Raw genomic sequence first — 13,931 nt, 5'->3', positions numbered from 1 at the left:
AGTATCAGCCCCGGCTGTAACATTGCTTGGCCGACCGTCTGGTTACCTTCCTGGACGGACAAATTTTCAGAAGCCGGTTCGAATCCTCTGCTCCCCGAACTTGATAACAACAACAACAACAATGTTCGTCATCGACGGATTCCATGACCCGATGTAGAAGAATAGTAGGGCATATATTAGAACACATCCTCTCTGATAACTGATGAAGTTGGGCCTATTTTGTCACAAGGATTTAGTAGCTTCTGTTTATATTTAATTTTTCATAATTTGTTTAGTTTGCTCTTATACTATGCATGCCCATTTGGTTTATGTTGCCCAATTATGTATTATGGTACTATTGTGTATTGTGCCTTGATGTGCCATTTTACTTTCCCAACCACACACACACACACACACACACACACACACACACACACACACACACACACACACACACACACACACACACACACACACACACACACACACACACACACAGACGCACGCACACACACACGCACACAGACGCACACACACACACACACACACACACACACACACACACACACACACACACACACACACACACACACACACACACACACACACACACACACACACACACACACACACACACACCTGTGGCATGCCATTATTGACTCGGCATGGACCTTGCCGCTCATGAGCCTCTGTGTGCAACATTGAATAGTTTGTGTCGGCAACACGTCCCCCCTCCCTTCCTCTTTTACCCCCCTCCCCCTCCCTTCATCCACCTTCCTTCTACTCAAGATCCCACCTACCATTTCTTTATATATATATATATATACACATATATAAAACTACACACATAGGTACGTACGTACATACATCCATTCTTGCATTTAAGCTTACATATATGTTTGCAGGCATTCATGCACACATGCATGCATACATCTATGTATACATACATGCATCATACATACATTTTTCGTGCAAGCATAAATACATACGTGGTTGCATGCATTCGTGCAACACATACATACATACATACGTGATATGTGCATGCATGCATTCAAGCACTACCTTGACCTTACCATTATATTTTGCCTTAATAACATCCGCTATCCAACCATCCTCTTTAGTCAACCCCCTTATCTTCTTTGGGCATTCTTCAATCCTCAATTCCATTGAGCTATAGTCCCTTGCCCTTTGTTCCATGCCCGTTACTTCCCAGAATCCCCAAATGTACATTTTATTTGTCTCTGTACTTTACTTCCTGATCACAACTGTATTCGCTTGACACCTGTTGCCTGTCACGGCGCACTCCCCAACTCCACCTCTCAAGCCCACCACTCCACGCACTGTAAAGACCCTATCCACATCACTCCACCTCTCACTCCCTTCCCCACACACCGTCCCACCCTAGCTCCACCCGCCACTCTCCCACTCCATTCTGGCGTGAGATTGTCCACAGGGACAGAAACGCCGATAAAAAAAAATGTCCATAGCAACCAACCCACACCTCTACGTTTAAAGAACTGCCTTCCTAACCCACGTTCCTGTCCGCCTGACCACTCCCAACAGCCGTTTACTGTATCCCCTGCTGGTGACCATCCTGTATAGCTCCCTGTCCTTCCACAACGGCTTTGGACAGTTTGTTTGCGGAGACCTCACAACCCATAGCCAAGTAAGTCCCCCATTTTGTTTTTTGTTTTTTCCTATCTCTCTCTCTCTCTCTCTTTCTCTCTCTCTCTCTCGTGCTTTGTTATGCATGATTTACATTATTTTTGTTTTTATATCTTTTCTCCCTTTTGCTTATCCCCACCTAACAAGCTATTGCTATATTTTGTGTCAAATGTAAGAGTTCTTTCACGACCTGACGTCATTTTACTTTCTGTCTTTATTTTGATTGTTTAACCGACGTCTAACTCCACCACATCTTCAGTAGGAAATTAATTTTCTTCACCGGAGATTTTGAGGTCCATTCTTCCAGTGCCACCACCGCCATATGTGCTCTTTATATACATCACAGTTTGTTGACATCGACTCCTATTCTCGGTTTGGTCTTCATGTAACAGCTTATTCATACCAAAGTAAACTTTGGCAGCCTGAACATCCTTGCATGTTACGGTTGTGATTGTCATTCTGAAGATTCGCTGGTTTAAGAAAAAAAATGTCTGTAGCTGAATCAACGCATCGATTTTCTGGAATGAAACGATCAGTTGATCAAATTCCAGAAATAACAATCGGTGAGCATCACCAAAATAATTTTGTGTCGGTGGGATTCAAAATGAAAGTTTGTTCGGACCCCACTCCAGTTAGTTCCAGGATAATTTATGATTTTTTTTTATACATATATTCATCTATTTATTTGTTTATTTATTTATTTACTAAATGCGCTTACTCGAAATTGTCGATATTATCACTCAAGTCCCGAGTGCAAAATAATTCGTTCGGAGTTTTCTAGGTTACGTCACTTCTGTGACGTCACTTTAGGCGAAGACATTCTTCCTTTATTTCTTCACACAGATTACTTGTTGGATAGGCTGTTTGTAATGAGATGCTATAATAATGATTGGAAATATTCCAATTAAGGTCATTGCATTTAAATAAAATATCCTGCTGTGTGTGTGTTAGGGAGTGCATGACCAAATTTTTGTATTTATAAATAAACACCGTCATGTATGCATGTATGCGGATATGCCAAGTTCAGATAAAGGTATTTGAGTAAACTTGTAAACATGTAGGGGTGACTGAGAAAAATAGGTGAGAACGATAGTATTGATAAATAAAAAATTATTAAAGAATTGGAATAAATGCTTCGATTTTTTTTTTTTTTTTTTTTTTTTTTTTTTTTTTTTTTTTTTTTTTTTTTTTTTTTTTTGAACGAGTCATTGTAGGAAAACTAGAGTAACTTTTGCATATAAGAATAGGAAGAAGAAAAAGGAGGTCAGGATTGGAGAAACAAATAAGATAATCCGCTAGGGATAGATACCGATCAGGGTGTTGTGTACAGGTGAGCATACAGTGGAATCGCTAATGAAAATATGAAGAATATGTACAAATGGAGACTGTGCGGCTGGTGACTGGAATGTCGCATAAGAAACGAAGACAGGAGTACCAGTAGATGTAGAATAGAGAGAAAAATGAGTATCAACGAAAATAAAATAGTTAATCAGTATAGAGTGAGGATTGTATTGAGATATATAGACGTTTGTAATATTTCTAAATTTGGAGGAAATGGATAACTATTAACAAGAAGGATTTGTAACAGTTATTGATATTTTATGGATGGTTGGAAAGGTATTTAAGCTAGTTAGACTAAAAACAATCTTTAAGAATTGAAGATTGTTGTTTATGGGAAGAGTATACCGGAAGCGGGGATGTTAGATGTCGTCAGAGTTGTTACATGTGTCAGTTAGAGAAATGCAGCCGTGTTTTGGTCGAAATGCGCCACTGAATAAACGTGCAGGAAAAGAAAATAAATAGATTAGCGGTTAATGTCGGCATGATTGGAGTAAAGCTGCAATTCATGAATACAAGAGAGATGTTCGTAAGAGGAATAGATTTTGTCAGTAAAAGACAGGTCTGAAATGTGTTTCTGTATGAAGATGTAATTCTAGAATATTTAGTTATCTATTCATTTGCCTTTTTTTCATAGTTTGTCTGGGGAGGAAACTTAAACGATACTAGCGAGCGTGCTATAGAAAGAAATTCGTGTTCTTCTTGAATTGTTAGTGTTCCCTATTCGAGACATCTTTTACCGCGAAGATGACTGGTCCGCCACACCAGTGTTCGTACTCTATTGATGTCCTTATACACCCAAGACGATGTTTTAATCCGGTCTTACAGCCGGTTTTTGTTTTTGGTATCCGTATCGACCCGTGACTACTACAGGTTTCTGTACCCGATATCTGTGACCATCTTGTTGTTGACGATCCAGTACCCGCCTTGGTTTGGCCAGTTCATTGCAGCCAGCCTGACCACACACCACCAAGTAAGTACAGTATTGGTACTCCGCACCACTTGGAAGCTTCTGCGCTTAAGCGAATGAGGCTGGACCCTTATACCCGAGTGGATTTTGAACCCTTTGCGGAGTGGAATAAAACACCCTTTCACCGTGAAACTTCAACTCCCAGAGAATGACAAATGGATCCTTTTTTAGCTTTGGATTTAATTTCTTGGAGAATGAGATTGAAACCCTGAATTTGAACCTTCCCTGGTTGGAATTTGAACCCTTTAGTTGGCTGTACTCTTGCTCAGTGAAACGTGAACCCGAAAATATGTTTACAGTGTAAAAAACAAATCGAGAACTTATGTGCAAGTCTTTAAAGATGAAGGTTTTGATGGATGAGATTTATAAACAAGTGGGATCATGAACTTTCCGATAGGTTAGTTATTTCTTGCAAAGTTAAAGTAAGGGCAGAACCAAGTAGCTCTCTCTTGCAGTAGGACGATCACAGAAAGGGGAGAGCAGGACTTAACTCAGTTGAAATAAAAAGCAGTCCATTGTACACAAATTTTGTACTCACGTACACACATGTATACATATGTATATGCACACACATGTATACCCATATACATGGATATAATTGTGATTCTCCCTAATGAAGTGAGCTAAGTGGCATGCAAAAGAATGCGACAAAACGGTGGTTGAATCTGGATGGTGATTGTTGCTCCACGGGTCCCAGCGTAACGCGCGTCCATAGCGCATCCCCACCCAATCGAGAGCGGGATATAGGAATACTATTTGATTTCACTAGTTTCAACTCTGAACCAGCTTTCCTAGAAAATTTAAGTTTACAACACTACATTTTGCGAAACGTTGTAGGTTTTTCTATTACATCATCGAACTTGATCTCATCTCACCTTGGAATTTTGATCCGAGACTGCCCCAGAAGGTTTGAATGGAACAGCGTTTCTCAACCACGGTTCCCCGGAACCCTAACGTTCCGCAAAAGGTTCCTGACTGTTCCGCGAGAACAAGTGAGATAAGCTAATGCACTTTTGATTTTTTATCTAATTTCATATACGTAATATAATTAAACACGCACGATATATTCTTGGTTTTTGTAATAATGTAATATAGACATCATCCTACTTAACCTATTATTACGATGAAAATAAAATGAGAAAGTTATGTTTTTGTTTTGTTTTTGTTTTTTGTTTTTTTTGCACAGGGGTTCCTTGAGACATGCAACTCATTTTAAAGGTACGCAAGGGTAAAAAGGTGGAGAAACGCTGGTTTAGAAGCTGAGCAGGCCTCACATCGTCTAAACTTTAGACAGTGTGAGGCCTGTGGTACCTTAGCAACCGACCCAAATGTCGCTTACCCCACTTCAACAAAGGAACCGCCATAATTGTGTGTGTGTGTGTGTGATTCACCTTGGTCTTTGGATCGCGTGTTGGACTCGTGATCGACAACTATTTCCTTCCCGGAAGAGAGCTCAGAGCTCGTATGACCGATCTATGGGTAATGCTATGACCTTACACGCACACACACACCCAACTCCCCGCCCACGAGAGTTGGAGTAACGACTCGAAGCGCAGCGATACTGAAACAATTTCAGCCCTGGGCAGGATTCGAACCAGGTACCGCCGATACCTCCGTGTGTGTGTGTGTGTGTGTGTGTGTGTGTGTGTGTGTGTGTGTGTGTGTGTGTGTTTAGCGCAAATAAAATTTGATGTGTATGAATACATTTTATGTCTGTCACATATGAGAATTTACACGTCCACATTGGTAAATCACAGTTTGGTAAATGAAAATCGAAATTGGAAGACTTCGACCATGATGGACGTTGGACTTCAACCGAGTGTTTTTGAACATGTGAGGGACTTCCCTCGACAGAATTAAATCGTCTAACTAGAACCCAAGTAAACTCATTATGTACAAGTCGACCTTTGGACTCGGCGGGTTAGAATGAGTTGATTAGTGAAGCTGTTCTACCTCCACTTTCCGTGCCTCAACAAGGTTTGGACTGCTCCGCTCTCAAGGATTTTCGTGGATAGAATGGTCGTCGTTTAGTGGAAGTTTGCACCGTTGTGTTCGAAAGCTTCCGTGGTTTGTTTATTTTATTATTATTTTTTTTTTTTACGTAGAGCTAGGCAGAAAAAAAAATGTTGGCGCCAATTCTCTCCGACACGGGCTAAGTATATACATGAGTAAACATCTTTCATCGTTTTAAACGATCGGATATATATAGGCTGAGTTCGTCGCTAACCGATTTTAACGGTCTTCGCATCGTCTTTGTTTCTCCCATTCCATGCTTGCCCTCTTCGACGTGGAAACCCCCTCAACTACACAACACCCCTGCAACAACAACAACAACAACGAGCCTTCATCTTCGCCATTGATCTGGAAATCCTTTGTGATGTCAAAACCAACCGCGCTGTGACGACACCGACGACAACACTTGGGACCCGATTCGCAAACCGATTTACCGGATCGCCCTATTTCGTCATGAAATGACGTCACCTGGCTGGAATCTTTACAAAAAATAAATCTGACTCGCGCATGGCCGGTGTTCGTATGACAAATGCGCTGACCTATTTACTAGTCGGTTACTGTATCCGCTCCTGTTGACAACGGTGATCATGACTCTTACGTGCCCGCCTGGCTTGGGTCAGTTCATCGCCGGACACCTGACAACGCATCATCAAGTAAGGCGCCATCTTGCTGGCTCGTATGTGCATGGACCAACCAAGAACCGTAGCTTAGAAATAGTAATCTCTCTCTCACTATCACTCTCTCTCTCTCTCTCTCTCTCTCTCTCTCTCTCTCTCTCTCTCTCTCTCTCTCTCTCTCTCTCTCTCTCTCTCTCCCATCCTTCACCCATCCCACACCCATCCAACATCCTTTTGTTTTCTCTTTAATCTTAGCTCCTCATAGATCCTTGATATAACAAGATATAACAACAAAGAAAATTTAGATGGTACTATAAGTAGTAATAATGAAAAAATAGAATATACTAATACTGACAAGTTTAGAATATAACAATAAAAACGAGATTAGAAGGTATTTTTATTGTTATATCAAGGATCTATAGATCCTCATAGATCCTTGGTCATCCTTGATCCGCCCACTGACCTGTTCTAAAGCAATGCAGCAAGACGCGGCACCTCCGCAGCAAGGCCTGGCAGCCGAAACTGGTTAACTCCCACAACTTCATTATATGGCTACCCTCCCCCACCCATCCACAAGCGAAATTACAAAGCAGACATGAAAAAGAAATCCCTTTATCATCCATTCACAACCACTCTCCACTAACATCTCAGGCCCTCTCCCTTTCCTGCTCAGCAGCCATTCATCTTGTGTTCAAGACCCCATTCACCCCATTGTATTTTCGGTCTTTTCCTCAAGCTCACTCCAGTTTGCTGGCCTTTCTTCACTCATTCATTCCATATACCTAAATAATCCCAATGTTCTTTGATCAACCTTATATTTCAGCTCCCTTTCCACTCCCATTCTTCTCCTCATCTCCTCATTTCTCACTCTGTCCATACTTTGAACCCCTGCCATACTTCTTTCACTCAGTGTTTCAAATACTTTTAAACCCTTTTTCTGCCTCCCTTCAATTCCAAGTCTTTACCTTGTACAATGTCATCGGCACAATCATTCCTTTGTACAGTCTTCCCATGTCGTCCATTCCCAGATACTTGTTTCTCTTGTCATTGTTCATTTCCCACAAAAATTCTACTTTCATCCCTCACTCTGTAGTTTACCTTGCCCCCACCAGGGTTGGGTCTAAGTACATGTACTGTATTTAGACTTAGGTGTACATTTTCATGTACTTGGAGTTAAAAAACTCAATAGTACTTGTATTTATACCCAAAGTACTTAAAAATACCAAGAACATTAAAATATAAACAAGTACGTTTTATTTAATCAAAAGTTATATACTGTATATAGATTCTAGGCAACTTTGTGATGATACTATTGGGTAAATGCACTTATCTGTTATTTTTAGTTGTAAAACTTCTGGATATATAATTAACATAGAACATGGGACACGTTTTAATGCCCTGATACTTAGCCGTATATTCTACGCCAAATATAGTTTCATTACTGATATGAGAAATATATGGATACTTTTTTTGCATTTACAGCATAGGGAATATCATTTGTTTAAGTTATTCATAAAGTATACGTTCTTGTTTTACAATCCTGTGATAAAAGAAGTGATGTGCTAAAATAAAGGTCAAATTTCCATTTACTTTCCTGTATCGAAACCCACTTTAACAGTGTACTCATCAATGTGTATATACGTAAACTACTACTTTTCGTGCGTTACAAATTTGTGACAGGAATGTGGCATAAAGTACTTATACTTAACTACAATGACATGTGTTTGGAGTTGGACTTAAGTACATAGCAAAATTACTGTACTTGTACTTGAAAAATATCCAGATACTTGGATTTGGAATTAAGTACAGTCGTCTGTACTTGGATCCAACCCTGTCCCCACTCAGGTACATGTGATCCTAAATACTTAAAATTCTCCATTTCCTCCGTCCTTTCTCCTTTAAGACTTTCCAACTCACAACCACTTCCTTCTCTTGTACATCTGATTACCTTATTTTGTCGTCGTTTATTTTCAGTTTTCTCCTCCTTCCAAACTCACTCACCAACTGCTGTACACCATCTTCCGACGGAATTGCAAACTCAGTTTCGCCTGTAAACAATAACTAACGCACCTAACACTTCTTTTTTTTATATCTACAAAACCCCACCCATCACCCTCGTATTCACGTCTCATACTACCCCACCCATGTACATGCTGAACAACCATGGTGAAGTTACACAACCTTGGTGCAGTCTTACCTTCACCTAATACACTCACTCTTTCCATTTTCTACCCTAACACAAGTTCTATTACTCACGTGAAAAAAATGTTGATTATCTTCAACAACCTTCCTCCTATCCCATACGTCTGCAACACATCCCTCAATGCCTTCTTGTAGACTATTTTAGATGTCTTCCCCAGATCCTCAAAATCTCGTAGGACATCCTTACCTTTTGCCAAAAAATCATCTTTTTATGCAGTCAGTATTTGAGGACTTTAATGACACCCCTACGGACCATAGCCACCCATAATTTTTTTTTTTTTTTTTTTTTTAATAATTAGAGACTAATCTCCACAAAAAAGAACGTCTCTCTCTCTCTCTCTCTCTCTCTCTCTCTCTCTCTCTCTCTCTCTCTCTCTCTCTCTCTCTCTCTCTCTCTCTCTCTCTCTCTCTCTCTCTCTCTCTCTCTCTCTCACCGACCATGATTTTTTTTTATTTAGTTCGAGTGTGAAGTCTGCAATGTCTTAGACTGATCAGTAGGTAGTGTTGTATAGTTGTGTAGTGCACTCATGTAACTGATATCACGAATATTTTTTTTATTAGTTAGTAGTGTGTTGACAATAGATTTTAGCTAACCCGAAACTAAACTGACTACCTAAGCAATCATGAAACACAATGATTTCATCGACTACGTCACGTGACCGAAAGGTAGACTACATTTAGATACGGTTTTCGTCGCAAAGTAAAGGTTTCCAGATTAGAAAACATTGTGATAAATGTCGACAATTGTCATAAGGAAATGAGTTTTTAACGGATTTTATTAAATGTGTAATATTATGTCATAGGTAATTATTTCTTCGATGTCTCAGGTATTTTGATGTGACCTTTTTCAGCGATACAAATCCACAATATAGCACGCAAGATCTTGTTTATGAAACTATTGACAGCATGAACTTGTGTGGTGTTAGCGAACTACATAACCCAGGATCCCTCTTGTACACTGTATATGTTGTTTCCATGCAGTATTTTCATATCTAGTGTACATGTCAAGACATCAGTGTCTTTTATGATATAATGAGTTCTGACTAATGGGGACCAATTTTTTTAGTGCTGTTTTAATTTCAATAAATTTATTCCAGCCTATTGAAGATTTGCTCTTCTGCCTCAAGTAAGATTTTGTTTTTAGTTTCAGCCTTATCGTATCAAAAGAAAGGAAATGGCTTCTGTAGTTTTTATCATGCAATATCCTTATATGCATTCGAGTATGAATGAAACTCTCGTTATTCATCTCTGATTATGAAGTTAGAAGTGTGATTCTAATAATTGCATAAGTTCCCCATGCAAGTTATGTGTTTTATCTGCTTATTGTTACAGTGCTTATATGCTTATACATTTTAATTGTTTCGTGTTTTTTATATAACCGGGCTATTCTTCAAGTTCAGTCTAAAAATGTATTATTTAGCTTGAGAACTCTGTCTGCAAAAAGGTTATGCATATAATGACTGGTTGAATTGTCTGTTAGTCTGTTTGAAAGTAAATGTTAATTCGGTTGTTTTACAAGTGCCGTTTTTCAAGATTATATACTTTTATATGTCTTTCTTAAGTGTTACCTTTGTGATTAGAGAGGTTTAATTTTTTTAACATGTTCAGTTTGTTAGTGTCTTCATTATTTTATACAGTGATATGGTTTGTGGTCAGAAAATGATACGTAGGACAAAAAATAAATAAATATTGATCCAGTAATTTAACAAACTTCTGGAAAAGAATATATGACAATTACTCTAAAATGTCATGAAAATTGGGTGCAGGTTTCACCACTTTATCGTTTTTTACTGCATTTTAAAAGTATAACCCCCCTCCTTCCTTTCATCTATCTTTTGAGTCCGTCTACATACCCGCCACGTTCACCAATGATCTTATCATATATAAAGCACCAGAATCCGAAAATCTGCAGCGGTGTATCTAAATAATAATAAGAAGGATAATTTGCACGATCGTACTTTTGTGATTTAGAAGAAAGATAATCATTTCTACTTCTAGAATGTTTGGTAAACCTTGAGTGGTCTTCCCTGCTTGCATGTCATATTTTCTTTTTTCATGTACGTACATAGCGAATTCTTAATATGTTTGTTTTATATTCACTAACTTGACACATGGTATTATATTGCTGAGCCTCTCACGACAGCCACCTTTCGCCAGTTGTATCTGATGAGCATTGCGATTTTCATTTGACCATGTGCTACGTACGTTTGATAAGATCTAGTCGCTTGGGAAGCGTAACTTTCGCCCACCATTCAGTCCACCATGGAAGGAAAATATTTTTCATTTGCTCATATTCGCCAAGGATAACCAATATTAGATCCAAGTTATTTTATGTATTTATTTATTTATTTATTTGTTTATTCATCTATTTATTTTAAGTAAACAATTGAAAAAGGAATGTATGTGTCACGGTAGCGGCAACGCCGGCTAATAATTGTTGGCACCTTAAGTTTCATTGACAGGAAACCCGAAACCCTACAGTTGCTGGCAACGGCCTTCCCATAGATCTCTGGGAAGAAACACTGTCACTGTCATTGGTTTACAGTAACAGTGAGAGGTGAACAATCGCTTTCCTTATGTGAAAAAATGGAGGCAATACAAAGTTGATAGATAGGGGTCTTGTGCCCGGTTTGGAGACGGAGTGTCAGCCTACCGGGGCTGCCCCTACAAATGGAGGTGAGGATGTAGTGTAACAAAAGAAATGTGTATTGCTACATGAAAGGTAATTTAGTGGATGAGGTAAAGTCTCCGCTGGGCTTTATTGTTTTATTTTCAGGTACGAAGATTATGTACAATGAGAGATGGGAGAGGGGCTCCCTACCTCTACTAGGTCCTTGACCTAGGCAGTACTACTACCAGGTACTTGACCTAGGTAGTCCTAGTGTCAGGTACGTGACCTAGGCACTCTTATCTCCAACTGCGCAGCCTTTCGTAATAAAGGCGATTTTTTTTTTTTTTTTTTTTTTTTTTTTTTTTTTTTTTTTTTTTTTTTTTTTTTTTTTTTTTTTTTTTTTTTTTTTTTACCGCATGGGAGATGTTACTCACCAAGTATAGATATGGGTGTTAGTTCAGTTATATAGGGGTTGGTTGCATGGTTGGTGGGCGTGGTTAGATGTGTATATAAAGTTACGGTAATGTAATTGGGGTAGGTATGAGAAAGGGTTCAGGGGGTCTGTCTGGTGACATTAGGCATCTCGTGTGGCGATACTGCGGAGGTGTCTTGTTGTTGTCTTACTTTGCATTGAGTCAAGCTGTTTTGAGATTGGGAAATTGGTGAGGTCTGCAAGATTAGGGGTCTTGCCAAAGACGAGTACCATGTTGCATGTGTGTGGATCACGTGTACAGCTGGTGATGGTTAATGACGGTTACAGTGGACGGATTCTGAAGGGAAATGATTCTCTTTGACGTCCGTCTCTCAGGACCACCACATGCAGGTGTCCGTAGATGTCCTCTCCCTAGAACCAATTCAGACGAATCTCGACATTCTGAGAGGTAGAGAAGACATGGCTAGAGTCAGAAACAGACATACAATCCCATAATGTATTTGAAGTCTCACCTCTCAGTAATCTATTTTCAGAAAACAGTACTACTGCCAGATTACACTTCTTTCTAGTTTATATCACATTTATGCATCAGTATTTTGCAGATTATCTAAACCCAGGTTTCCGCCATGAAATATGTATCTCCCTCTCTCCCTCACTATCCGTATATGTGTGTAAACACACACACACACACACACACTCACACGACAGTCGAAGTGACAGCGAAGTTTGGAGCTCCAGGAAAAATTCAAATTTTGTGGATCTCAACGACGAGGGAGTACCTGTGTTGTATTAGTAGGGAAGGGGAAAGCTCGTGGTGTAGTGGGAAGGTGAAGAAAAAGGAGAAGGGGAGGGATTACTGAGGAAAATGGAAGGAAATGAGGAAGGGGACGAACGGGCCCCGGAAGTCAGAAGGAATGTCAACAAAAGATGCGCAGACGATAGAGGTGAAATCGAAGAGATTAGTAAAAATGTAAAAAATTAGAAATATAGATAAGAGCAGCGCAATGGAAGGTGAAGATAATTATTTCCGTGTATGTAATGAGGGAGGAGATGACAGCCTCCCCCGATTAGCTAGTCTAAAGGAAAGATTAGAGAAAATGAACGAATAGTGGGAGGTTAGGCTCAGTCAACTTGCACGGATTACACAAAGAGTTGATAAATTGGAAGAACTAAAGAAGGAGAACCAAAACCTAAATAAATAGAAGAATTAAAAAGACAGTTAAAAGAAGTAAAGGATGAGAAGAATAACAAAGAGAATAAAGAGTCCATAGCAAAAGAGGTACAGGGTTGGAGAAAAGTCCAAGAGAACAGCAAAATTGAATTTAGAGATATAGTAAAACAACAGATGAAAGAACAAAGGACACAGTTATTAAAGTGATGATGGAGAATGAGAATGTAGTAAGAGACTAAGCGGATAAAAAGAAATGTATAATTATATTAGGAATGGAAGAGAAGCATAATCCAAATAGAGAAAAGGAGGAGAAGGAAAAAGTGAACAAGATATTAGAAGTAGTTCAAGAGGATGAGCAAGAAACGGAAAGAAATTGAAGAAATATATAGACTAGGGAAATACAATACAGATAAGAACAGGCCAATCAAGGTTAAATTCCGGTCACAAACGACAGCAAAGAATATCTTAGCAAAACAGGGAAACTAGCAGAAAGTGATCTATACAAACAGGTGTGGATAAAAAGAGAGATGAATAAAGAGGAAAGAGAGGACGAGAAAACAGACTAGAAGCTAAGGGAAAAATAACGAGAACAGAACAGAGACAAAGAGAAATTCTATTGGAGAATAGTGGATATGAAAGTGAGGAAATGGTTCATAGCAGAGAAAAACGGAAGAGAAACAGAAAACAGGATGGAGGTAGCAGAAAATTAAAAGCGACTTACACAAATATAGATGGCTTAATAACAGGCTTGAATGAACTGAATGATTACCTGAAGGAAAAAGAACCTGACATAATGAGGGTTGTAGAAACGAAATTGAAAGGTCCACTACCACCCAACAGTGTAGGACATGTTGCATATATTTATTGGATTAGAAACAGGTGGGTGGAGTTATGTTCCTGACGAAGAAGGATATAAATGTGAAGAATTTCAC

The 13,931-nt window shown here is 39.2% G+C and overlaps 1 protein-coding gene across 6 annotated transcripts in view; it reads left to right on the top strand.

The window, feature by feature from the left end:
• The window catches only part of ClC-a (chloride channel protein 2), a 343,237-nt gene that overhangs the window by 219,776 nt on the left and 109,530 nt on the right, over window positions 1-13,931 (top strand). For 2 of the 6 annotated variants that reach the window (XM_076176794.1, XM_076176795.1), the window contains exon 12: window positions 3,811-3,955. In XM_076176794.1, the coding sequence (XP_076032909.1) occupies window positions 3,811-3,955 (145 nt within the window). Of the gene's footprint in view, window positions 1-1,542; window positions 1,646-3,810; window positions 3,956-6,515; window positions 6,619-13,931 lie in introns of all 6 variants that reach the window. The other 4 variants (XM_076176797.1, XM_076176799.1, XM_076176796.1 and 1 more) reach the window with 2 other exon arrangements.

This window comes from Oratosquilla oratoria, chromosome 39 (genome assembly GCF_046742065.1).
Source record: "Oratosquilla oratoria isolate Oo_2021 chromosome 39, ASM4674206v1, whole genome shotgun sequence".
Classification (NCBI taxonomy): Eukaryota; Metazoa; Arthropoda; class Malacostraca; order Stomatopoda; family Squillidae; genus Oratosquilla; species Oratosquilla oratoria.
The sequence above is the reverse complement of the archived record's forward strand: the minus strand, read 5'-3'. Positions and strand labels throughout refer to the sequence as shown.